Source organism: Oncorhynchus keta, unplaced genomic scaffold, assembly GCF_023373465.1.
Source record: "Oncorhynchus keta strain PuntledgeMale-10-30-2019 unplaced genomic scaffold, Oket_V2 Un_contig_5049_pilon_pilon, whole genome shotgun sequence".
In the NCBI taxonomy this organism is placed as follows: domain Eukaryota; kingdom Metazoa; phylum Chordata; class Actinopteri; order Salmoniformes; family Salmonidae; genus Oncorhynchus; species Oncorhynchus keta.
In genome coordinates this window covers 59,583-87,026 of record NW_026288094.1, presented here as the reverse complement: position 1 = coordinate 87,026, position 27,444 = coordinate 59,583, and the positions used below count along the sequence as shown (strand labels likewise).

The 27,444-nt window shown below is 44.4% G+C and overlaps 3 protein-coding genes across 22 annotated transcripts in view; all 3 read right to left on the bottom strand.

Annotated features, from left to right (window-relative positions):
• Window positions 1–5,101: 5,101 nt before the first annotated feature.
• On the bottom strand, window positions 5,102–12,379 carry LOC127925089 (uncharacterized). Its single transcript, XM_052509885.1, has 3 exons — window positions 5,710–12,379; window positions 5,387–5,487; window positions 5,102–5,170 (listed from the first exon to the last, which is right to left on the bottom strand). The coding sequence occupies exon 1, from the start codon at window positions 12,377–12,379 to the stop codon at window positions 10,319–10,321; it is 2,061 nt and encodes a 686-aa protein (XP_052365845.1). The 3' UTR covers window positions 5,102–5,170; window positions 5,387–5,487; window positions 5,710–10,318.
• A 4-nt stretch (window positions 12,380–12,383) lies between these two features.
• On the bottom strand, window positions 12,384–21,250 carry LOC127925087 (uncharacterized). 20 transcript variants are annotated; one of them, XM_052509865.1, is made up of 3 exons: window positions 20,181–21,250; window positions 20,028–20,129; window positions 12,384–17,784 (listed from the first exon to the last, which is right to left on the bottom strand). In XM_052509865.1, the coding sequence occupies exons 1-3, from the start codon at window positions 21,114–21,116 to the stop codon at window positions 12,394–12,396; spliced, it is 6,429 nt and encodes a 2,142-aa protein (XP_052365825.1). In that variant the 5' UTR covers window positions 21,117–21,250; the 3' UTR covers window positions 12,384–12,393. The 20 variants fall into 20 exon arrangements, with proteins under 20 accessions (XP_052365825.1, XP_052365828.1, XP_052365830.1 ...); XM_052509868.1 differs by having other exon boundaries at window positions 12,384–17,631; XM_052509870.1 differs by having other exon boundaries at window positions 12,384–17,529.
• Window positions 21,251–25,163: 3,913 nt separating this feature from the next.
• LOC118382938 (titin) overlaps window positions 25,164–27,444 on the bottom strand; it is a 28,334-nt gene continuing 26,053 nt past the window's right edge. The window contains exon 8 of the transcript XR_008119701.1: window positions 25,164–26,836. The gene's annotated coding sequence lies outside the window, so the exon portion shown is untranslated. The remainder of the gene's footprint in view (window positions 26,837–27,444) is intronic.

Genomic DNA, 27,444 nt, shown 5'->3' with positions numbered 1-27,444 from the left:
CTTGTTTTAACTGCTATTTGCAATTCAACAACAACAGATAATGAAACAAACCAAATGAATGTAATGTTCATTTTTATTCTTTCTACATGCTACATTCTATTCCGGTGTACTTTGTGAACATGAAGCCGATGAGAACTAATTGTTACACACACTGGCTGTATTAACACAGGCAGCCCAATTTCGGATCTTTTTGAAATTGGGGGGGATTGTCGTCTAACATCGGGGATTCAACACTTGGAGAAGTAGCTGGATGCCACCGTGGCGACACATTCCTTCTGGAAGAGCAGGTTGATCCTACAAGATCATTCAAATGTCCATATTCAGTTACAGCCCTAGAGGTGCTCGCAGAAATTCACTAAAAGGACATTCTAAATTCACTAAAGGACATTCTAAATTCACTAAAGGACATTCTAAATTCACTAAAAGGACATTCTACATTCACTAAAGGACATTCTAAATTCACTAAAGGACATTCTACATTCACTAAAGGACATTCTAAATTCACTAAAAGGACATCCTAAATAAACGAAAGGGCATTCTAAATTCACTAAAGGACATTCTAAATTCACTAAAGGACATTCTAAATTCACTAAAGGGCATTCTACATTCACTAAAGGACATCCTAAATAAACGAAAGGGCATTCTAAATTCACTAAAGGACATTCTAAATTCACTAAAGGACATTCTAAATTCACTAAAAGGACATTCTACATTCACTAAAGGACATCCTAAATAGACGAAAGGGCATTCTAAATTCACTAAAGGACATTCTAAATTCACTAAAGGGCATTCTACATTATACTAAAGGACATCCTAAATAAACGAAAGGGCATTCTAAATTCACTAAAGGACATTCTAAATTCACTAAAGGACATTCTAAATTCACTAAAAGGACATTCTACATTCACTAAAGGACATCCTAAATAAACGAAAGGGCATTCTAAATTCACTAAAGGACATTCTACATTCACTAAAGGACATCCTAAATAAACGAAAGGGCATTCTAAATTCACTAAAGGACATTCTAAATTCACTAAAGGGCATTCTACATTCACTAAAGGACATCCTAAATAAACGAAAGGGCATTCTAAATTCACTAAAGGACATTCTAAATTCACTAAAGGACATTCTAAATTCACTAAAAGGACATTCTACATTCACTAAAGGACATCCTAAATAAACGAAAGGACATTCTAAATTCACTAAAGGACATTCTACATTCACTAAAGGACATTCTAAATTCACTAAAGGACATTCTAAATTCACTAAAAGGACATTCTACATTCACTAAAGGACATTCTAAATTCACTAAAGGACATTCTACATTCACTAAAGGACATTCTAAATTCACTAAAAGGACATTCTACATTCACTAAAGGACATCCTAAATAAACGAAAGGGCATTCTAAATTCACTAAAGGACATTCTACATTCACTAAAGGACATCCTAAATAAACGAAAGGGCATTCTAAATTCACTAAAGGACATTCTAAATTCACTAAAGGGCATTCTACATTCACTAAAGGACATCCTAAATAAACGAAAGGGCATTCTAAATTCACTAAAGGACATTCTAAATTCACTAAAGGACATTCTAAATTCACTAAAAGGACATTCTACATTCACTAAAGGACATCCTAAATAAACGAAAGGGCATTCTAAATTCACTAAAGGACATTCTACATTCACTAAAGGACATCCTAAATAAACGAAAGGGCATTCTAAATTCACTAAAGGACATTCTACATTCACTAAAGGACATTCTACATTCACTAAAAGGACATTCTACATTCACTAAAGGACATTCTAAATTCACTAAAGGGCATTCTACATTCACTAAAAGGACATTCTACATTCACTAAAAGGACATTCTACATTCACTAAAGGACATTCTACATTCACTAAAGGACATTCTAAATTCACTAAAAGGACATTCTACATTCACTAAAAGGACATTCTACATTCACTAAAGGACATTCTAAATTCACTAAAAGGACATTCTACATTCACTAAAGGACATTCTAAATTCACTAAAAGGACATTCTACATTCACTAAAGGACATTCTAAATTCACTAAAGGGCATTCTACATTCACTAAAAGGACATCCTAAATAAACGAAAAGGCATTCTAAATTCACTAAAGGACATCCTAAATTTACTAAAGGACATCCTAAATAAACGAAAGGGCATTCTACATTCACTAAAAGGACATTCTACATTCACTAAAGGACATCCTAAATTTACTAAAGGACATTCTAAATCCACTAAAGGACATTCTAAATTCACCAAAGGACATCCTAAATTTACTAAAGGACATTCTACAGTCACTAAAGGACATTCTAAATTCACTAAAGGACATTCTACATTCACTAAAGGACATTCTAAATGTACTAAAGTACATTCTACATTCACTAAAGGACATCCTAAATAAACGAAAGGGCATTCTAAATTCACTAAAGGACATTCTACATTCACTAAAGGACATCCTAAATAAACGAAAGGGCATTCTAAATTCACTAAAGGACATTCTAAATTCACTAAAGGGCATTCTACATTCACTAAAGGACATCCTAAATAAACGAAAGGGCATTCTAAATTCACTAAAGGACATTCTAAATTCACTAAAGGACATTCTAAATTCACTAAAAGGACATTCTACATTCACTAAAGGACATCCTAAATAAACGAAAGGGCATTCTAAATTCACTAAAGGACATTCTACATTCACTAAAGGACATCCTAAATAAACGAAAGGGCATTCTAAATTCACTAAAGGACATTCTACATTCACTAAAGGACATTCTACATTCACTAAAAGGACATTCTACATTCACTAAAGGACATTCTAAATTCACTAAAAGGACATTCTACATTCACTAAAGGACATTCTAAATTCACTAAAGGGCATTCTACATTCACTAAAAGGACATTCTACATTCACTAAAAGGACATTCTACATTCACTAAAGGACATTCTACATTCACTAAAGGACATTCTAAATTCACTAAAAGGACATTCTACATTCACTAAAAGGACATTCTACATTCACTAAAGGACATTCTAAATTCACTAAAAGGACATTCTACATTCACTAAAGGACATTCTAAATTCACTAAAAGGACATTCTACATTCACTAAAGGACATTCTAAATTCACTAAAGGGCATTCTACATTCACTAAAGGACATCCTAAATAAACGAAAAGGCATTCTAAATTCACTAAAGGGCATTCTACATTCACTAAAGGACATTCTAAATTCACTAAAGGACATCCTAAATAAACGAAAGGGCATTCTAAATTCACTAAAGGACATTCTACATTCACTAAAGGACATTCTAAATTCACTAAAAGGACATTCTACATTCACTAAAGGACATTCTAAATTCACCAAAGGACATCCTAAATTTACTAAAGGACATTCTAAATTCACTAAAGGACATTCTAAATTCACTAAAAGGACATTCTACATTCACTAAAGGACATTCTAAATTCACCAAAGGACATCCTAAATTTACTAAAGGACATTCTAAATTCACTAAAGGACATTCTACATTCACTAAAGGACATTCTAAATTCACTAAAGGACATTCTAAATTCACTAAAGGACATTCTACATTCACTAAAGGACATTCTAAATGTACTAAAGTACATTCTACATTCACTAAAGGACATTCTAAATTCACTAAAGGGCATCCTAAATAAACGAAAAGACATTCTAAATTCACTAAAGGACATTCTAAATTCACTAAAGGACATTCTAAATTCACCAAAGGACATTCTAAATTCACTAAAAGGACATTCTACATTCACTAAAGGACATTCTACATTCACTAAAGGACATTCTAAATTCACTAAAGGACATTCTAAATTCACTAAAGGACATTCTAAATTCACTAAAGGACATTCTAAATTCACTAAAGGACATTCTAAATTCACTAAAGGACATTCTACATTCACTAAAGGACATTCTACATTCACTAAAGGATATTCTAAATTTACTAAAGGACATTCTAAATTCACTAAAGGACATTCTAAATTCACTAAAGGACATTCTAAATTCACTAAAGGACATTCTAAATTCACTAAAGGACATTCTAAATTCACTAAAGGACATTCTAAATTCACCAAAGGACATCCTAAATTTACTAAAGGACATCCTACATTCACTAAAGGACATTCTAAATTCACTAAAGGACATTCTAAATTCACTAAAGGACATTCTAAATTCACTAAAGGACATTCTAAATTCACTAAAGGACATTCTAAATTCACTAAAGGGCATCCTAAATAAACGAAAAGACATTCTAAATTCACTAAAGGACATTCTAAATTCACTAAAGGGCATCCTAAATTCACGAAAAGACATTCTAAATTCACTAAAGGACATTCTAAATTCACTAAAGCACATTCTAAATTCACGGAAGAACATCCTAAATTCACTGAAGGACATCCTAAAGTGACACTCTCATAGAATGTTTCAAACATTTAAAAACATTGAATGTGAACCAATAAACTTACGTTGATAAGATGGAAATAAAATGTAAAATACACATCTTTAATTTGCATACTTACATTCTCTTTAGAGCCTTTGTTTGTTGACCGCGACCACTTTCCCTGTTTGAATGGAGAGAAAGAAACACAATGTAAAAGTTCATAAGAATTGCTGCGCTGAAACACAGTATTTTAACACAATAGGAAACTGGAGAGCATACATTCACCTCAAAACCAAAACACTCACATTGTCTGTTTGATAGTCTTCACACAGTTAAAGTCATCACTTATGTCGTCGTCAATCAAAGCTTGAGAGAAACAAAAAGCCCAACAGAGATCAATAACTGACACTGTCACACACACAAGCCATTTTTGAGATGCATAACTGACACTTTCACACAAGCCATTTGAATCTAACATCCACCTATTCTATCAATGATCCTGTTGTGCATCTTTAGCACGTTAATACATCAAGTTTTTCCGACAGGTCAAACACATTGAACTCACCACTGCAGTTCATCTGGCAAAGGTTCAACGATGGAATTGAGCCCGAGGAACAAATCACACGATCGCTCAGCTGGAACAAGCCGTAGAGGGTCCCCATGGTCTCTTCTTCGCTGGAGCTTTCCTCTCCTGAGTTGAAGTGATTCCCAGCGTGTCTCTTACCCCTCTTAGGAGGCTGCTCAGGGCGGGTAGGAAGGGTAAGGCGGGTAGGGTAGTTAGGGCGGGCAGGAGGGGTAGGATGGTTAGGGCGGGGAGGAGGGGTAGGGTGGTTAGGGCGGGCAGGAGGGGTAGGATGGTTATCATTGTTAACAGGGTGGGTTGGGTCAACATCATCCCCAGCGTGTCTCTTACCCCTCTTAGGAGGGGGCTCAGGGCGATGGCGGTCATTAACCTTGGCAGGGCGGGTAGGGAGGACATCAGGGCCGTCATCATCCCTCCAAGCAGTCACAAAACTGGTGTTGAAAGCAGAGGCCTTCTCCACGTGGCAGACGACTGGAAGAGGCAACAAACACGTAGTGTTACTTCAATCCCACACAGATTTAGACCAGTCTTGGAATAAAAGACATTTCAATTGAGAATCTCACATTTTTTTGGAGTGTTTCTTAGTTCAGGATTAGGATTAATCTGTGTTCGGGGAAACCAATCCACATCATTTAAGAAATAATTCCTTTTTTTTTTTAAGGAAAAAAAACCCATTGGGTTTATGTAACTTACTTTTAGCCACAAAATCGTTGTTTGTCAGGTTCTTCACTCCGGCTCCCCAGTCACTCCGGCTCCCCCAGTCACTCCGGCTCCCCAGTCACTCCGGCTCCCCCAGTCACTCCGGCTCCCCCAGTCATGTTGAATTTGAGGGTCTCCTTCTCCAACAAGTTCTTCAGCTCACATTTGGAGAGGAGCCGTCCTCAGACAGACTGGGGACCAAGGCTGCTACAGCCAACACCACCAACATCTGCATCTTCATGTTGTCTCTGTCCGGCTTGTCTTTCCTCGATTGAGACGAGAAGATTACAGTGCACAGTAAATATACTCTCGGTGTCCCCGAGAGCCTCTTGGGAGGGACGTGACCAAGACTCGTACTTACCTTTAGTTTTTTTCTCTCCATCTAAAGTTAAAAAGCTCTTTGAAATATGTCAACGGCCTACGTCAATGTAACAAAACTCCACCCAATGTTTTGTTTCACCACTCAGTTCAGACCCTCTCAGGGAAACGCTTTAAAAACTGCCTTGTGATGGTACGACAAAGGGTTTTCCTTTGTTACACAAGTTACACCAAGACCTACTGAAAACAGAGGTGATGCTTTAGACTGTAGACACACAATAAGGACAAACAACTCTCACGGGTATCTCACGACCACAATCACCAGGTAACTTGGATCGCAGTGAGCCACACATAATAACACTACTTATGTGTCCAGAGGTAATCTCTCGAAATGGAGAGAAAACCCGAAACAAGAGCTAAAAATAGCATTCTTTTCATTGTTCTGACTGATCACATGACGTATAGAGTAACGAGAACGGCCCATCAATGCGGTTGGGTTTTCATGCATTGTATTCCTCTGTACTGTTCATGTCAGGGAACACCGTGTTTGCAGATGGATAACGTGTCTGGAATGGAGCGACACAAAAGGTACCATGTCAATGACAGAAACGTCCCTTTTTCAGGACCCTGTCTTTCAAAGATAATCCGTATAAATCCAAATAACTTCACAGATCTTCATTGTAAAGGGTTTAAACACTGTTTCCCATGCTTGTTCAATGAACCATAAACTATTATTATGATTTTACCTTTTATTTAACTAGGCAAGTCAGTTAAGAACAAATTATATTCTTATTTTCAATGACGGCCTGGGAACAGTGGGTTAACTGCCTGTTCAGGGGCACAACGACAGATTTGTACCTTGTCAGCTCGGGGATTTAAACTTGCAACCTTTCGGTTACTAGTCCAACGCTCTAACCACTAGGCTACCCTGCACCTGTGGAACGGTCATTAAGACACCAACAGCTTACAGACGGTAGGCAATTAAGGTCACGGTTATGAAAACTTAGGACACTAAAGAGGCCTTTCTACTGACTCCTGAAAACACCAAAAGAAAGATGTCCAGGGTCCCTGCTCATCTGCGTGAACATGCCTTAGGCATGCTGCAAGGAGGCATGAGGACTGCAGATGTGGCCAAGGAAATAAACTGCAATGTACGTGAGACGCCTAAGACAGGAAGACAGGACGGACTGCTGATCGTCCTCGCAGCGTCAGACCACATGTAACAACACCTGCACAGGATTGTAGGCCTGTTGTAAGGCAGGTCCTCACCAGACATCACCGGCAACAACGTCATCTATGGGCACAAACCCACCGTTGCTGGACCAGACAGAACTGGCAAAAAGTGCCCTTCACTGACAAGTCGCGGTTTTGTCTCACCAGGGGTGATGGTCGGATTCGTGTTTATCGTCAAAGGAATGAGCGTTACACCGAGGCCTGTACTCTGGAGCGGGATCGATTTGGAGGTGGAGGGTCCATCGTGGTCTGGGACGGTGTGTCACAGCATCATTGGACTGAGCTTGTTGTCATTGCAGGCAATCTCAACGTTGTGCATTACAGGGAAAACATCCTCCTCCCTCATGTGGTACCCACAGTGTTCTGCCATGGCCAGCGAAGAGCCCTGATCTCAATCCCATTGAGCACGTCTAGGACCTGTTGGATCGGAGGATGAGGGCTAGGGCACGTCTGGGACCTGTTGAATCGGAGGGTGAGGGCTAGGGCACGTCTGGGACCTGTTGGATCGGAGGGTGAGGGCTAGGGCACGTCTGGGACCTGTTGGATCGGAGGGTGAGGGCTAGGGCACGTCTGGGACCTGTTCTGGTGCAGTCCATGAGGAGGAGATGCACTGCGGTACTTAATGCAGCTGGTGGCCACACCAGATACTGACTGTTACTTTTGATTTTGACCGCCCCTTTGTTCAGGGACACATTATTCCATTTCTGTTAGTCACATGTCTATGGAACTTGTTCAGTTTATGTCTCAGTTGTTGAATCTTGTTATGTTCATACAAATATTTATACATGTTAAGTTTGCTGAAAATAAACGCATTTGACAGGGAGGGCATTGCTTTTTTTTGCTGAGTTTAACTACAAACATTCACATTTAACTACGAGGTGATATGATAGATACTGGATATTAAAAGGGATTTGATGTATTCATTATTTTGTCAAAGTAGGACATGTTACAAAGAAAGCCCTAGTGAACAGCAAAGGCTGCAAAATGGCGTCTGTTGGTTTCAACTCCCTCACTCTGGGTAGTTGTAGGAGAGGATGTTGTCTCTAGGAGGCATTTAACTCTGGGTAGCTGTAGGAGAGGATGTTGTCTCTAGGAGGCCTTTAACTCTGGGTAGCTGTAGGAGAGGATGTTGTCTCTAGGAGGCATTTAACTCTGGGTAGCTGTAGGAGAGGATGTTGTCTCTAGGAGGCATTTAACTCTGGGTAGCTGTAGGAGAGGATGTTGTCTCTAGGAGGCATTTAACTCTGGGTAGTTGTAGGAGAGGATGTTGTCTCTAGGAGGCATTTAACTCTGGGTAGCTGTAGGAGAGGATGTTGTCTCTAGGAGGCATTTAACTCTGGGTAGCTGTAGGAGAGGATGTTGTCTCTAGGAGGCCTTTAACTCTGGGTAGCTGTAGGAGAGGATGTTGTCTCTAGGAAGCATTTAACTCTGGGTAGTTGTAGGAGAGGATGTTGTCTCTAGGAGGCATTTAACTCTGGGTAGCTGTAGGAGAGGATGTTGTCTCTAGGAGGCATTTAACTCTGGGTAGCTGTAGGAGAGGATGTTGTCTCTAGGAGGCCTTTAACTCTGGGTAGCTGTAGGAGAGGATGTTGTCTCTAGGAGGCATTTAACTCTGGGTAGCTGTAGGAGAGGATGTTGTCTCTAGGAGGCCTTTAACTCTGGGTAGCTGTAGGAGAGGATGTTGTCTCTAGGAGGCCTTTAACTCTGGGTAGCTGTAGGAGAGGATGTTGTCTCTAGGAGGCCTTTAACTCTGGGTAGTTGTAGGAGAGGATGTTGTCTCTAGGAGGCCTTTAACTCTGGGTAGCTGTAGGAGAGGATGTTGTCTCTAGGAGGCCTTTAACTCTGGGTAGCTGTAGGAGAGGTTTCCTTTTGTTTGAAAGTTTGTTTCTGCAACCTCCCTCAAGGTCTTCCCCTCCACCCCTGATGCAGCCTCCCTCAAGGTCTTCCCCTCCACCCCTGATGCAGCCTCCCTCAAGGTCTTCCCCTCCACCCCTGATGCAGCCTCCCTCAAGGTCTTCCCCTCCAACCCTGATGCAGCCTCCCTCAAGGTCTTCCCCTCCACCCCTGATGCAGCCTCCCTCAAGGTCTTCCCCTCCACCCCTGATGCAGCCTCCCTCAAGGTCTTCCACACGTTGTTGTTTAGAGAGAAGGATTAATGAAAGATTCTTCTAAGAAACAGCCAAATTAAATACCCACTGGGTACAGCACGTCATGGCTCCCGAGTGACGCAGCGGTCTAAGGCACTGCATCTCAGTTCAAGAGGTGTCACTACAGCCCCTGGGTTCGATTCCAGGCTGTATCGCATCCGGCCGTGATTGGGAGTCCCATAGGGCGCGGCGCACAATTGGCCCAGCGTTCTCCGGGTTTGGCCGGGGGGTAGGCCGTCACTGTTCCTAGACCAGTTAACCCACTGTTCCTAGGCCGTCATTGTAAATAAGAATTTGTTCTTAAACTGACTTGCCTGGTTAAATAAAGGTTAAATGAAAACATGTAGTGTTTGGTTTAGTCGTTGATAAAGGAGATTACAACCTATATTCACCCACTCAGACAGACAAACGTTAGTTGACTTTCCAGTGTGTTATTACTATGCTTTCAACCATTTAAAAGCTCAGCAAAGTTCAAAATGAGAAGACAATGTCAGGTATTTCATTTAGTTATACAACATATAAACACGGTGTCACTGTGCTTCATCTAATAACCTAATGACCTGAGTTGTAGTTGAGATCACATTAACAAGAACATGGTGCAAGTGATCAATGCTGTTGTAGATTCCTTACAGATAATTAGAGCCCAATGTGAAGATCTCCACAGACCTGTGATGACCTCTGACCTGCCACCTGGAACGAGCACGCTCTATAAGATTACACGCGAAGAAACGTATCCAGGTAGTTACTGTAGCCTGAAAATGTGACCATTATTCATTTAAAGGTTGAATGATACATTCGTTTGTAAAATAGTCTTAACTTTAGTCTATTTGCTGGATTACAAAAGTAATATTGAATTTGGTTTGGCTGCAGACGCAACCAGATATTAACATTTATAGGAGATGTATCTACTGCTTGGATAGTTCCATTTTAGACACTGGCTTCATCCCATTCTTTAACTTCTGGTTGGATAGTTCCATCTTAGACACTGGCTTCATCCCATTCTTTATCTTCTGGTTGGATAGTTCCATCTGAACCACTGGCTTCATCCCATTCTTTATCTTCTGGTTGGATAGTTCCATCTGAACCACTGGCTTCATCCCATTCTTTATCTTCTGATTGGATAGTTCCATCTGAACCACTGGCTTCATCCCATTCTTTATCTTCTGGTTGGATAGTTCCATCTGAACCACTGGCTTCATCCCATTCTTTAACTTCTGGTTGGATAGTTCCATCTGAACCACTGGCTTCATCCCATTCTTTATCTTCTGGTTGGATAGTTCCATCTGAACCACTGGCTTCATCCCATTCTTTATCTTCTGGTTGGATAGTTCCATCTGAACCACTGGCTTCATCCCATTCTTTATCTTCTGATTGGATAGTTCCATCTGAACCACTGGCTTCATCCCATTCTTTATCTTCTGGTTGGATAGTTCCATCTGAACCACTGGCTTCATCCCATTCTTTAACTTCTGGTTGGATAGTTCCATCTGAACCACTGGCTTCATCCCATTCTTTATCTTCTGGTTGGATAGTTCCATCTGAACCACTGGCTTCATCCCATTCTTTATCTTCTGGTTGGATAGTTCCATCTGAACCACTGGCTTCATCTCATTCTTTAACTTCTGGTTGGATAGTTCCATCTGAACCACTGGCTTCATCCCATTTTTTAACTTCTGGTTGGATAGTTCCATCTGAACCACTGGCTTCATCCCATTCTTTATCTTCTGATTGGATAGTTCCATCTGAACCACTGGCTTCATCCCATTCTTTAACTTCTGGTTGGATAGTTCCATCTGAACCACTGGCTTCATCCCATTCTTTATCTTCTGATTGGATAGTTCCATCTGAACCACTGGCTTCATCCCATTCTTTATCTTCTGGTTGGATAGTTCCATCTGAACCACTGGCTTCATCCCATTCTTTATCTTCTGGTTGGATAGTTCCATCTGAACCACTGGCTTCATCCCATTCTTTATCTTCTGGTTGGATAGTTCCATCTGAACCACTGGCTTCATCCCATTCTTTAACTTCTGGTTGAATAGTTCCATCTGAACCACTGGCTTCATCCCATTCTTTATCTTCTGATTGGATAGTTCCATCTGAACCACTGGCTTCATCCCATTCTTTATCTTCTGGTTGGATAGTTCCATCTGAACCACTGGCTTCATCCCATTCTTTATCTTCTGGTTGGATAGTTCCATCTGAACCACTGGCTTCATCCCATTCTTTATCTTCTGGTTGGATAGTTCCATCTGAACCACTGGCTTCATCCCATTCTTTATCTTCTGGTTGGATAGTTGCATCTGAACCACTGACTTCATCCCATTCTTTAACTTCTGGTTGGATAGTTCCATCTGAACCACTGACTTCATCCCATTCTTTAACTTCTGGTTGGATAGTTCCATCTGAGACACTGGCTTCATCCCATTCTTTATCTTCTGGTTGGATAGTTCCATCTGAACCACTGGCTTCATCCCATTCTTTATCTTCTGGTTGGATAGTTCCATCTGAACCACTGGCTTCATCCCATTCTTTAACTTCTGGTTGGATAGTTCCATCTGAACCACTGGCTTCATCCCATTCTTTATCTTCTGGTTGGATAGTTCCATCTGAACCACTGGCTTCATCCCATTCTTTATCTTCTGGTTGGATAGTTCCATCTGAACCACTGGCTTCATCCCATTCTTTATCTTCTGATTGGATAGTTCCATCTGAACCACTGGCTTCATCCCATTCTTTATCTTCTGGTTGGATAGTTCCATCTGAACCACTGGCTTCATCCCATTCTTTAACTTCTGGTTGGATAGTTCCATCTGAACCACTGGCTTCATCCCATTCTTTATCTTCTGGTTGGATAGTTCCATCTGAACCACTGGCTTCATCCCATTCTTTATCTTCTGGTTGGATAGTTCCATCTGAACCACTGGCTTCATCTCATTCTTTAACTTCTGGTTGGATAGTTCCATCTGAACCACTGGCTTCATCCCATTTTTAACTTCTGGTTGGATAGTTCCATCTGAACCACTGGCTTCATCCCATTCTTTATCTTCTGATTGGATAGTTCCATCTGAACCACTGGCTTCATCCCATTCTTTAACTTCTGGTTGGATAGTTCCATCTGAACCACTGGCTTCATCCCATTCTTTATCTTCTGATTGGATAGTTCCATCTGAACCACTGGCTTCATCCCATTCTTTATCTTCTGGTTGGATAGTTCCATCTGAACCACTGGCTTCATCCCATTCTTTATCTTCTGGTTGGATAGTTCCATCTGAACCACTGGCTTCATCCCATTCTTTATCTTCTGGTTGGATAGTTCCATCTGAACCACTGGCTTCATCCCATTCTTTAACTTCTGGTTGAATAGTTCCATCTGAACCACTGGCTTCATCCCATTCTTTATCTTCTGATTGGATAGTTCCATCTGAACCACTGGCTTCATCCCATTCTTTATCTTCTGGTTGGATAGTTCCATCTGAACCACTGGCTTCATCCCATTCTTTATCTTCTGGTTGGATAGTTCCATCTGAACCACTGGCTTCATCCCATTCTTTATCTTCTGGTTGGATAGTTCCATCTGAACCACTGGCTTCATCCCATTCTTTATCTTCTGGTTGGATAGTTGCATCTGAACCACTGACTTCATCCCATTCTTTAACTTCTGGTTGGATAGTTCCATCTGAACCACTGACTTCATCCCATTCTTTAACTTCTGGTTGGATAGTTCCATCTGAGACACTGGCTTCATCCCATTCTTTAACTTCTGGTTGGATAGTTCCATCTGAACCACTGGCTTCATCCCATTCTTTATCTTCTGGTTGGATAGTTCCATCTGAACCACTGGCTTCATCCCATTCTTTAACTTCTGGTTGGATAGTTCCATCTGAACCACTGGCTTCATCTCATTCTTTATCTTCTGGTTGGATAGTTCCATCTGAACCACTGGCTTCATCCCATTCTTTAACTTCTGGTTGGATAGTTCCATCTGAGACACTGGCTTCATCCCATTCTTTATCTTCTGGTTGGATAGTTCCATCTGAACCACTGGCTTCATCCCATTCTTTATCTTCTGGTTGGATAGTTCCATCTGAACCACTGGCTTCATCCCATTCTTTAACTTCTGGTTGGATAGTTCCATCTGAGACACTGGCTTCATCCCATTCTTTAACTTCTGGTTGGATAGTTCCATCTGAACCACTGGCTTCATCCCATTCTTTAACTTCTGGTTGGATAGTTCCATCTGAGACACTGGCTTCATCCCATTCTTTAACTTCTGGTTGGATAGTTCCATCTGAACCACTGGCTTCATCCCATTCTTTAACTTCTGGTTGGATAGTTCCATCTGAGACACTGGCTTCATCCCATTCTTTAACTTCTGGTTGGATAGTTCCATCTGAACCACTGGCTTCATCCCATTCTTTAACTTCTGGTTGGATAGTTCCATCTGAACCACTGGCTTCATCCCATTCTTTATCTTCTGGTTGGATAGTTCCATCTGAACCACTGGCTTCATCCCATTCTTTATCTTCTGGTTGGATAGTTCCATCTGAACCACTGGCTTCATCCCATTCTTTAACTTCTGGTTGAATAGTTCCATCTGAACCACTGGCTTCATCCCATTCTTTATCTTCTGATTGGATAGTTCCATCTGAACCACTGGCTTCATCCCATTCTTTATCTTCTGGTTGGATAGTTCCATCTGAACCACTGGCTTCATCCCATTCTTTATCTTCTGGTTGGATAGTTCCATCTGAACCACTGGCTTCATCCCATTCTTTATCTTCTGGTTGGATAGTTGCATCTGAACCACTGACTTCATCCCATTCTTTAACTTCTGGTTGGATAGTTCCATCTGAACCACTGACTTCATCCCATTCTTTAACTTCTGGTTGGATAGTTCCATCTGAGACACTGGCTTCATCCCATTCTTTATCTTCTGGTTGGATAGTTCCATCTGAACCACTGGCTTCATCCCATTCTTTATCTTCTGGTTGGATAGTTCCATCTGAACCACTGGCTTCATCCCATTCTTTAACTTCTGGTTGGATAGTTCCATCTGAACCACTGGCTTCATCCCATTCTTTATCTTCTGGTTGGATAGTTCCATCTGAACCACTGGCTTCATCCCATTCTTTATCTTCTGGTTGGATAGTTCCATCTGAACCACTGGCTTCATCCCATTCTTTATCTTCTGATTGGATAGTTCCATCTGAACCACTGGCTTCATCCCATTCTTTATCTTCTGGTTGGATAGTTCCATCTGAACCACTGGCTTCATCCCATTCTTTAACTTCTGGTTGGATAGTTCCATCTGAACCACTGGCTTCATCCCATTCTTTATCTTCTGGTTGGATAGTTCCATCTGAACCACTGGCTTCATCCCATTCTTTATCTTCTGGTTGGATAGTTCCATCTGAACCACTGGCTTCATCTCATTCTTTAACTTCTGGTTGGATAGTTCCATCTGAACCACTGGCTTCATCCCATTTTTTAACTTCTGGTTGGATAGTTCCATCTGAACCACTGGCTTCATCCCATTCTTTATCTTCTGATTGGATAGTTCCATCTGAACCACTGGCTTCATCCCATTCTTTAACTTCTGGTTGGATAGTTCCATCTGAACCACTGGCTTCATCCCATTCTTTATCTTCTGATTGGATAGTTCCATCTGAACCACTGGCTTCATCCCATTCTTTATCTTCTGGTTGGATAGTTCCATCTGAACCACTGGCTTCATCCCATTCTTTATCTTCTGGTTGGATAGTTCCATCTGAACCACTGGCTTCATCCCATTCTTTATCTTCTGGTTGGATAGTTCCATCTGAACCACTGGCTTCATCCCATTCTTTAACTTCTGGTTGAATAGTTCCATCTGAACCACTGGCTTCATCCCATTCTTTATCTTCTGATTGGATAGTTCCATCTGAACCACTGGCTTCATCCCATTCTTTATCTTCTGGTTGGATAGTTCCATCTGAACCACTGGCTTCATCCCATTCTTTATCTTCTGGTTGGATAGTTCCATCTGAACCACTGGCTTCATCCCATTCTTTATCTTCTGGTTGGATAGTTCCATCTGAACCACTGGCTTCATCCCATTCTTTATCTTCTGGTTGGATAGTTGCATCTGAACCACTGACTTCATCCCATTCTTTAACTTCTGGTTGGATAGTTCCATCTGAACCACTGACTTCATCCCATTCTTTAACTTCTGGTTGGATAGTTCCATCTGAGACACTGGCTTCATCCCATTCTTTAACTTCTGGTTGGATAGTTCCATCTGAACCACTGGCTTCATCCCATTCTTTATCTTCTGGTTGGATAGTTCCATCTGAACCACTGGCTTCATCCCATTCTTTAACTTCTGGTTGGATAGTTCCATCTGAACCACTGGCTTCATCTCATTCTTTATCTTCTGGTTGGATAGTTCCATCTGAACCACTGGCTTCATCCCATTCTTTAACTTCTGGTTGGATAGTTCCATCTGAGACACTGGCTTCATCCCATTCTTTATCTTCTGGTTGGATAGTTCCATCTGAACCACTGGCTTCATCCCATTCTTTATCTTCTGGTTGGATAGTTCCATCTGAACCACTGGCTTCATCCCATTCTTTAACTTCTGGTTGGATAGTTCCATCTGAGACACTGGCTTCATCCCATTCTTTAACTTCTGGTTGGATAGTTCCATCTGAACCACTGGCTTCATCCCATTCTTTAACTTCTGGTTGGATAGTTCCATCTGAGACACTGGCTTCATCCCATTCTTTAACTTCTGGTTGGATAGTTCCATCTGAACCACTGGCTTCATCCCATTCTTTAACTTCTGGTTGGATAGTTCCATCTGAGACACTGGCTTCATCCCATTCTTTAACTTCTGGTTGGATAGTTCCATCTGAACCACTGGCTTCATCCCATTCTTTAACTTCTGGTTGGATAGTTCCATCTGAACCACTGGCTTCATCCCATTCTTTATCTTCTGGTTGGATAGTTCCATCTGAACCACTGGCTTCATCCCATTCTTTATCTTCTGGTTGGATAGTTCCATCTGAACCACTGGCTTCATCCCATTCTTTAACTTCTGGTTGAATAGTTCCATCTGAACCACTGGCTTCATCCCATTCTTTATCTTCTGATTGGATAGTTCCATCTGAACCACTGGCTTCATCCCATTCTTTATCTTCTGGTTGGATAGTTCCATCTGAACCACTGGCTTCATCCCATTCTTTATCTTCTGGTTGGATAGTTCCATCTGAACCACTGGCTTCATCCCATTCTTTATCTTCTGGTTGGATAGTTCCATCTGAACCACTGGCTTCATCCCATTCTTTATCTTCTGGTTGGATAGTTGCATCTGAACCACTGACTTCATCCCATTCTTTAACTTCTGGTTGGATAGTTCCATCTGAACCACTGACTTCATCCCATTCTTTAACTTCTGGTTGGATAGTTCCATCTGAGACACTGGCTTCATCCCATTCTTTAACTTCTGGTTGGATAGTTCCATCTGAACCACTGGCTTCATCCCATTCTTTATCTTCTGGTTGGATAGTTCCATCTGAACCACTGGCTTCATCCCATTCTTTAACTTCTGGTTGGATAGTTCCATCTGAACCACTGGCTTCATCTCATTCTTTATCTTCTGGTTGGATAGTTCCATCTGAACCACTGGCTTCATCCCATTCTTTAACTTCTGGTTGGATAGTTCCATCTGAGACACTGGCTTCATCCCATTCTTTATCTTCTGGTTGGATAGTTCCATCTGAACCACTGGCTTCATCCCATTCTTTATCTTCTGGTTGGATAGTTCCATCTGAACCACTGGCTTCATCCCATTCTTTAACTTCTGGTTGGATAGTTCCATCTGAGACACTGGCTTCATCCCATTCTTTAACTTCTGGTTGGATAGTTCCATCTGAACCACTGGCTTCATCCCATTCTTTAACTTCTGGTTGGATAGTTCCATCTGAGACACTGGCTTCATCCCATTCTTTAACTTCTGGTTGGATAGTTCCATCTGAACCACTGGCTTCATCCCATTCTTTAACTTCTGGTTGGATAGTTCCATCTGAACCACTGGCTTCATCCCATTCTTTAACTTCTGGTTGGATAGTTCCATCTGAGACACTGGCTTCATCCCATTCTTTATCTTCTGGTTGGATAGTTCCATCTGAACCACTGGCTTCATCCCATTCTTTAACTTCTGGTTGGATAGTTCCATCTGAACCACTGGCTTCATCCCATTCTTTATCTTCTGGTTGGATAGTTCCATCTGAACCACTGGCTTCATCCCATTCTTTAACTTCTGGTTGGATAGTTCCATCTGAACCACTGGCTTCATCCCATTCTTTAACTTCTGGTTGGATAGTTCCATCTGAGACACTGGCTTCATCCCATTCTTTAACTTCTGGTTGGATAGTTCCACCTGAGACACTGGCTTCATCCCATTCTTTATCTTCTGGTTGGATAGTTCCATCTGAACCACTGGCTTCATCCCATTCTTTATCTTCTGGTTGGATAGTTCCATCTGAACCACTGGCTTCATCCCATTCTTTATCTTCTGATTGGATAGTTCCATCTGAACCACTGGCTTCATCCCATTCTTTATCTTCTGGTTGGATAGTTCCATCTGAACCACTGGCTTCATCCCATTCTTTAACTTCTGGTTGGATAGTTCCATCTGAACCACTGGCTTCATCCCATTCTTTATCTTCTGGTTGGATAGTTCCATCTGAACCACTGGCTTCATCCCATTCTTTATCTTCTGGTTGGATAGTTCCATCTGAACCACTGGCTTCATCTCATTCTTTAACTTCTGGTTGGATAGTTCCATCTGAACCACTGGCTTCATCCCATTTTTAACTTCTGGTTGGATAGTTCCATCTGAACCACTGGCTTCATCCCATTCTTTATCTTCTGATTGGATAGTTCCATCTGAACCACTGGCTTCATCCCATTCTTTAACTTCTGGTTGGATAGTTCCATCTGAACCACTGGCTTCATCCCATTCTTTATCTTCTGATTGGATAGTTCCATCTGAACCACTGGCTTCATCCCATTCTTTATCTTCTGGTTGGATAGTTCCATCTGAACCACTGGCTTCATCCCATTCTTTATCTTCTGGTTGGATAGTTCCATCTGAACCACTGGCTTCATCCCATTCTTTATCTTCTGGTTGGATAGTTCCATCTGAACCACTGGCTTCATCCCATTCTTTAACTTCTGGTTGAATAGTTCCATCTGAACCACTGGCTTCATCCCATTCTTTATCTTCTGATTGGATAGTTCCATCTGAACCACTGGCTTCATCCCATTCTTTATCTTCTGGTTGGATAGTTCCATCTGAACCACTGGCTTCATCCCATTCTTTATCTTCTGGTTGGATAGTTCCATCTGAACCACTGGCTTCATCCCATTCTTTATCTTCTGGTTGGATAGTTCCATCTGAACCACTGGCTTCATCCCATTCTTTATCTTCTGGTTGGATAGTTGCATCTGAACCACTGACTTCATCCCATTCTTTAACTTCTGGTTGGATAGTTCCATCTGAACCACTGACTTCATCCCATTCTTTAACTTCTGGTTGGATAGTTCCATCTGAGACACTGGCTTCATCCCATTCATTAACTTCTGGTTGGATAGTTCCATCTGAACCACTGGCTTCATCCCATTCTTTATCTTCTGGTTGGATAGTTCCATCTGAACCACTGGCTTCATCCCATTCTTTAACTTCTGGTTGGATAGTTCCTTCTGAACCACTGGCTTCATCTCATTCTTTATCTTCTGGTTGGATAGTTCCATCTGAACCACTGGCTTCATCCCATTCTTTAACTTCTGGTTGGATAGTTCCATCTGAGACACTGGCTTCATCCCATTCTTTATCTTCTGGTTGGATAGTTCCATCTGAACCACTGGCTTCATCCCATTCTTTATCTTCTGGTTGGATAGTTCCATCTGAACCACTGGCTTCATCCCATTCTTTAACTTCTGGTTGGATAGTTCCATCTGAGACACTGGCTTCATCCCATTCTTTAACTTCTGGTTGGATAGTTCCATCTGAGACACTGGCTTCATCCCATTCTTTAACTTCTGGTTGGATAGTTCCATCTGAACCACTGGCTTCATCCCATTCTTTAACTTCTGGTTGGATAGTTCCATCTGAGACACTGGCTTCATCCCATTCTTTAACTTCTGGTTGGATAGTTCCATCTGAACCACTGGCTTCATCCCATTCTTTAACTTCTGGTTGGATAGTTCCATCTGAACCACTGGCTTCATCCCATTCTTTAACTTCTGGTTGGATAGTTCCATCTGAGACACTGGCTTCATCCCATTCTTTATCTTCTGGTTGGATAGTTCCATCTGAACCACTGGCTTCATCCCATTCTTTAACTTCTGGTTGGATAGTTCCATCTGAACCACTGGCTTCATCCCATTCTTTATCTTCTGGTTGGATAGTTCCATCTGAACCACTGGCTTCATCCCATTCTTTAACTTCTGGTTGGATAGTTCCATCTGAACCACTGGCTTCATCCCATTCTTTAACTTCTGGTTGGATAGTTCCATCTGAGACACTGGCTTCATCCCATTCTTTAACTTCTGGTTGGATAGTTCCACCTGAGACACTGGCTTCATCCCATTCTTTATCTTCTGGTTGGATAGTTCCATCTGAACCACTGGCTTCATCCCATTCTTTAACTTCTGGTTGGATAGTTCCATCTGAGACACTGGCTTCATCCCATTCTTTATCTTCTGGTTGGATAGTTCCACCTGAGACACTGGCTTCATCCCATTCTTTATCTTCTGGTTGGATAGTTCCATCTGAACCACTGGCTTCATCCCATTCTTTAACTTCTGGTTGGATAGTTCCATCTGAACCACTGGCTTCATCCCATTCTTTATCTTCTGGTTGGATAGTTCCATCTGAACCACTGGCTTCATCCCATTCTTTAACTTCTGGTTGGATAGTTCCATCTGAACCACTGGCTTCATCCCATTCTTTATCTTCTGGTTGGATAGTTCCATCTGAACCACTGGCTTCATCCCATTCTTTAACTTCTGGTTGGATAGTTCCATCTGAACCACTGGCTTCATCCCATTCTTTAACTTCTGGTTGGATAGTTCCATCTGAACCACTGGCTTCATCCCATTCTTTAACTTCTGGTTGGATAGTTCCATCTGAACCACTGGCTTCATCCCATTCTTTATCTTCTGGTTGGATAGTTCCATCTGAACCACTGGCTTCATCCCATTCTTTAACTTCTGGTTGGATAGTTCCATCTGAACCACTGGCTTCATCTCATTCTTTATCTTCTGGTTGGATAGTTCCATCTGAGACACTGGCTTCATCCCATTCTTTAACTTCTGGTTGGATAGTTCCATCTGAGACACTGGCTTCATCCCATTCTTTAACTTCTGGTTGGATAGTTCCATCTGAACCACTGGCTTCATCCCATTCTTTAACTTCTGGTTGGATAGTTCCATCTGAACCACTGACTTCATCCCATTCTTTATCTTCTGGTTGGATAGTTCCATCTGGACCACTGGCTTCATCCCATTCTTTAACTTCTGGTTGGATAGTTCCATCTGGACCACTGACTTCATCCCATTCTTTATCTTCTGGTTGGATAGTTCCACCTGGACCACTGGCTTCATCCCATTCTTTAACTTCTGGTTGGATAGTTCCATCTGGACCACTGGCTTCATCCCATTCTTTAACTTCTGGTTATCCACATCTCTGTTTTGGATAGATAGCTCTTCGTCTTGTTTGTTTAGTGTTTTCCAGAAAGAAACAAAATCTCCCTCACCCACTCTGTCTCTCTCCCTCACCCACTCTGTCTCTGTCTCTCTCCCTCACCCACTCTGTCTCTCTCCCTCTCTGTCTCTCTCCCTCTCTGTCTCTCTCCCTCTCTCCCACTCTGTCTCTCTCCCTCTCTGTCTCTCTCCCTCTCTGTCTCTGTCTCTCTCCCTCTCTGTCTCTGTCTCTCTCCCTCTCTGTCTCTGTCTCTCTCCCTCTCTGTCTCTGTCTCTCTCCCTCTCTGTCTCTGTCTCTCTCCCTCTCTGTCTCTCTCCCTCACCCACTCTGTCTCTCTCCCTCACCCACTCTGTCTCTCTCCCTCACCCACTCTGTCTCTCTCCCTCACCCACTCTGTCTCTCTCCCTCACCCACTCTGTCTCTCTCCCTCACCCACTCTGTCTCTCTCCCTCACCCACTCTGTCTCTCTCCCTCACCCACTCTGTCTCTCTCCCTCACCCACTCTGTCTCTCTCCCTCTCTGTCTCTCTCCCTCTCTGTCTCTCTCCCTCTCTGTCTCTCTCCCTCTCTGTCTCTGTCTCTCTCCCACTCTGTCTCTGTCTCTCTCCCTCTCTGTCTCTGTCTCTCTCCCTCTCTGTCTCTGTCTCTCTCCCTCTCTGTCTCTGTCTCTCTCCCTCTCTGTCTCTGTCTCTCTCCCTCACCCACCCTGTCTCTCTCCCTCACCCACTCTGTCTCTCTCCCTCACCCACTCTGTCTCTCTCCCTCACCCACTCTGTCTCTCTCCCTCACCCACTCTGTCTCTCTCCCTCTCTGTCTCTGTCTCTCTCCCTCACCCACTCTGTCTCTCTCCCTCACCCACTCTGTCTCTCTCCCTCTCTGTCTCTCTCCCTCTCTGTCTCTCTCCCTCTCTGTCTCTCTCCCTCTCTGTCTCTCTCCCTCTCTGTCTCTCTCCCTCTCTGTCTCTCTCCCTCTCTGTCTCGCTCCCTCTATAGAATGCACAGTCACAAACACAGACCACGCACGAGCACACACACGGTGGTTGTTTGAGGTTCATTAGAGGTGTGTTGTGCCTGGTCTAGCAGACATCCCAGTTCACAGTAGTCCAGTAGCGCCCTCTAGTGGTGTTCAGTTGAATCTCATGACATGCTGCTGGTGTTTCCACCACTACTCTACTGGTAGTTCTAGTTAGGGACCTTTAAAATGGATTCATCCCAGTTAACCACTATTAGACCATGGTTACATCTTAAAAGGAACCCTATTCCCTATATAGTGCACTACTTTAGACCAGAACCCTATTCCCTATATAGTGCACTACTTTAAACCAGAGCCCTATTCCCTATATAGTGCACTACTTTAGACCAGAGCCCCATTCCCTATATAGTGCACTACTTTAGACCAGAGCCCCATTCCCTATATAGTACACTACTTTAGACCAGAACCCTATTCCCTATATAGTGCACTACTTTAGACCAGAGTCATATTCCCTATATAGTGCACTACTTTAGACCAGAGCCCTATTCCCTATATAGTACACTACTTTAGACCAGAACCCTATTCCCTATATAGTGCACTACTTTAGACCAGAACCCTATTCCCTATATAGTGCACTACTTTAGACCAGAACCCTATTCCCTATATAGTGCACCACTTTAGACCAGAGCCCTATTCCTATATAGTGCACTACTTTAGACCAGAGACCTATTCCCTATATAGTGCACTACTTTAGACCAGAGCCCTATTCCCTATATAGTGCACTACTTTAGACCAGAGCCCTATTCCCTATATAGTGCACTCATTAGGCCAGAGCCCTATTCCCTATATAATGCACTACTTTAGACCAGAGCTCATAAGGCCTACCCTGCTCCATACACTCCCACCCTAGCCCTGTTGTAGGGGCCCACCCTGCACCTCCCACCCTAGCCCTGTTGTAGGGGCCCACCCTACACCTCCCACCCTAGCCCTGTTGTAGGGGCCCACCCTGCACCTCCCACCCTAGCCCTGTTGTAGGGGCCCACCCTACACCTCCCACCCTAGCCCTGTTGTAGGGGCCCACCCTGCACCTCCCACCCTAGCCCTGTTGTAGGGGCCCACCCTACACCTCCCACTCTAGCCCTGTTTTAGGGGCCCACCCTACACCTCCCACTCTAGCCCTGTTTTAGGGGCCCACCCTACACCTCCCACCCTAGCCCTGTTGTAGGGTCCCACCCTAGCCCTGTTGTAGGGGCCCACCCTACACCTCCCACCCGAGCCCTGTTTTAGGGGCCCACCCTACACCTCCCACCCTAGCCCTGTTATAGGGGCCCACCCTACACCTCCCACCCTAGCCCTGTTGTAGGGTCCCACCCTACACCTCCCACCCTAGCCCTGTTGTAGGGGCCAACCCTACACCTCCCACCCTAGCCCTTTTGTAGGCGCCCACCCTGCACCTCCCACCCTAGCCCTGTTGTAGGGGCCCACCCTACACTTCCCACCCTAGCCCTGTTGTAGGGGCCCACCCTGCACCTCCCACCCTAGCCCTGTTGTAGGGGCCCACCCTACACCTCCCACTCTAGCCCTGTTTTAGGGGCCCACCCTACACCTCCCACTCTAGCCCTGTTGTAGGGGCCCACCCTACACCTCCCACCCTAGCCCTGTTGTAGGGGCCCACCCTGCACCTCCCACTCTAGCCCTGTTGTAGGGCCCACCCTACACCTCCCACTCTAGCCCTGGTGTAGGGGCCCACCCTGGCCCACTAGCCCTGGTGTAGGGGCCCACCCTACACCTCCCACTCTAGCCCTGTTGTAGGGGCCCACCCTACACCTCCCACTCTAGCCCTGTTGTAGGGGAACACCCTACACCTCCCACCCTAGCCCTGTTGTAGGGGCCCACCCTACACCTCCCACCCTAGCCCTGTTGTAGGGGCCCACCCTACACCTCCCACCCTAGCCCTGTTGTAGGGGCCCACCCTGCACCTCCCACCCTAGCCCTGTTGTAGGGGCCCACTCTACACTTCCCACCCTAGCCCTGTTGTAGGGGCCCACCCTGCACCTCCCACCCTAGCCCTGTTGTAGGGGCCCACCCTGCACCTCCCACCCTAGCCCTGTTGTAGGGGCCCACCCTACACCTCCCACTCTAGCCCTGTTTTAGGGGCCCACCCTACACCTCCCACCCTAGCCCTGTTGTAGGGGCCCACCCTGCACCTCCCACCCCCTAGCCCTGTTGTAGGGGCCCACTCTACACTTCCCACCCTAGCCCTGTTGTAGGGGCCCACCCTGCACCTCCCACCCTAGCCCTGTTGTAGGGGCCCACCCTGCACCTCCCACCCTAGCCCTGTTGTAGGGGCCCACCCTACACCTCCCACCCTAGCCCTGGTGTAGGGGCCCACCCTACACCTCCCACCCTAGCCCTGGTGTAGGGACCCACCCTACACCTCCCACCCTAGCCCTGTTGTAGGGGCCCACCCTGCACCTCCCACCCTAGCCCTGGTGTAGGGGCCCACCCTACACCTCCCACTCTAGCCCTGGTGTAGGGGCCCACTCTAGCCCTGGTGTAGGGGCCCACCCTACACCTCACACTCTAGCCCTGTTGTAGGGGCCCACCCTACACCTCCCACTTTAGCCCTGGTGTAGGGGCCCACACCCTGTCCCTGTTTTAGTCAGGAATGTGGAGAATTTGTGAATCCGCTAGGGGCCTTCCTCCCAGGCCCGGGAGACCAGTCTGCTGGCTAATGACTGACCAGACTATCAGAGTGTTAAACCTGAGATTGACTCCAGGGTCTGTGTTGCTGAAAACCCAGCTCATTCTCCCCCCCTGGTCCACCTCCTCCCTCCCTTCCTCCCTCCTCCTCCCCCCTCCCTCCTCCTCCTCCCTCCCTCCCTCCCCCTCCTCCCCTCCCTCCCCCCTCCCCCTCTCCTCCTCCCCTCCCTCCCTTCCTCCCTCCTCCCCCCCCCTCCCTCTCCTCCCTCCTCCCTTCCTCCCTCCTCCTCCCCCCCTCCTCCCTCCCTCCCGAATTATTGCTTATCTTGCCAACATATGTCCATTTTAGCCCATTGAAGCGAATGTTTATTTCTTCAATAGAGAAAATCGTCATGTAAAGAAACATTTTAGTGAATGCTGGTTAAGAAACCGTTGTCGCAATTCAACACATGGAAATGTAAGGAGGGGGGGGGTACATATTACAATGGTAATATTATAATCAGTATACAGAATAAGATGGTGCTCTCCAAAATAGAGGATTTGTCGAGAAAACTACAAAAAAAACATGCATTGACAGAGTGATCTTCACAAGCCAACTTGTCAGAGAGAGAGCAGAATGTATCAGCTAACTACACAGGACATAGAGAACAGAATGTATCAGCTAACTACACAGGACATAGAGAATGTATCAGCTAACTACACAAGACATAGAGAACAGAATGTAGCAGCTAACTACACAGGACATAGAGAACAGAATGTAGCAGCTAACTACACAAGACATAGAGAACAGAATGTAGCAGCTAACTACACAGGACATAGAGAATGTAGCAGCTAACTACACAGGACATAGAGAATGTAGCAGCTAACTACACAGGACATAGAGAACAGAATGTAGTAGCTAACTACACAGGACAGAGATTTTTACAGACTTTATAGTCTTGTCACAGCTAACAAACAACTCTCTCTCACACCACTACAACCAACGTCAATGACTATCGTTCAGGCCATGGCCGAGTCCCTATTTCGTATAGAGTTGCATTACTTCTGACCAGAGCCCTATGGGCCCTGTATAAGGATAGTGTACCATTTAGGAGGCCTCGTCTCTGTGGTGTCTGGACTGACCATACTGTGTGTTTTGGGATGGTGCTCGTCTCAGCAGACCAGGCCGTAGCAATCCTCTGTATAGCTAAAACAATTATCCTCCTTATTAGCAGTGCTGAAGGCAGAGTCCCCCAGGGCTGTGTCTCGGCGCCTCTAAAGATTGACGGTTCCTTGGTAGAACAGGCCTGTAGAGTGACAGTTTCGAGTTAGAACCGGCCTGTAGAGTGACGGTTCCGTGGTAGAACAGGCCTGTCGAGTGACGGTTCCGTGGTAGAACAGGCCTGTAAGAGTGACGGTTCCGTGGTAGAACAGGCCTGCAGAGTGACGGTTCCGTGGTAGAACAGGCCTGTAGATTGACGGTTCCGTGGTAGAACAGGCCTGTCGAGTGACGGTTCCGTGGTAGAACAGGCCTGTAAGAGTGACGGTTCCGTGGTAGAACAGGCCTGCAGAGTGACGGTTCCATGGTAGAACAGGCCTGTAGATTGACGGTTCCGTGGTAGAACAGGCCTGTCGAGTGACAGCTCCATGTAAAACAGACCATCTATCTATGCTGTATGCTGCATGCCTGTTCTTACTGTGTGAGTGAAGGAGGGGGAGCTTGGGGGAAGGAGTTGGTCTGGTCATGGGGATTCTGGGTAGAGCCCCTCCTGGACCCTGAGATCCAGACAGCTGCACGGTATGGGCTGGCAGAGTACTGCAGGGGGTCTGGAGGGTATTCCCCTGTGGAGCCTGGGACATTACCGGTCTGTCTACCTGTCTGTCTATACTGTCTGTCTACCGGTCTGTCTATACTGTCTGTCTATACTGTCTGTCTATACTGTCTGTCTACCTGTCTGTCTATACTGTCTGTCTACCTGGTCTGTCTATACGGTCTGTCTACCTGTCTGTTTACCGGTCTGTCTATCTACCGGTCTGTCTGCCGGTCTGTCTGCCGGTCTGTCTGCCGGTCTGTCTACCTGTCTGTCTACCGGTCTGTCTATACTGTCTGTCTACCTGTCTGTCTATACTGTCTGTCTACCTGTCTGTCTATACTGTCTGTCTACCTCAAATCAAATCAAATCAAATTTATTTATATAGCCCTTCGTACATCAGCTGATATCTCAAAGTGCTGTACAGAAACCCAGCCTAAAACCTACCTGTCTGTCTATACTGTCTGTCTACCTGTCTGTTTACCGGTCTGTCTATCTACCGGTCTGTCTGCCTGTCAGTCTGCCTGTCAGTCTGCCTGTCTGTCTGTCTGTCTGTCTGCCTGCCTGTCTGTCTGTCTGTCTGTCTGTCTGTCTGTCTGTCTGTCTGTCTGTCTGCCTGTCTGTCTGCCGGTCTGTCTACCTGTCTGTCTACCGGTCTGTCTATCTACCGGTCAGTCTGCCGGTCTGTCTGCCGGTCTGTCTACCTGTCTGTCTACCTGTATGTCTACCGGTCTGTCTACCGGTCTGTCTACCGGTCTGTCTATCTACCTGTCTATCTACCGATCTGTCTACTGGTCTGTCTGCCGGTCTGTCTG

Coding starts and splice junctions, on each gene's coding strand:
- LOC127925089 (XM_052509885.1), bottom strand. CDS start 12,379: ATGGAACTATCCAACCAGAAGTTAAAGAATGAGATGAAGCCAGTGGTT.
- LOC127925087 (XM_052509865.1), bottom strand. CDS start 21,116: ATGAAGCCAGTGGTCCAGATGGAACTATCCAACCAGAAGTTAAAGAAT. Junction 20,130..20,180: donor GGATGAAGCCAGTGTCTCAG/GTGGAACTATCC, acceptor CCAGTGTCTCAG/ATGGAACTATCCAACCAGAA. Junction 17,785..20,027: donor GGATGAAGCCAGTGTCTCAG/GTGGAACTATCC, acceptor CCAGTGTCTCAG/ATGGAACTATCCAACCAGAA.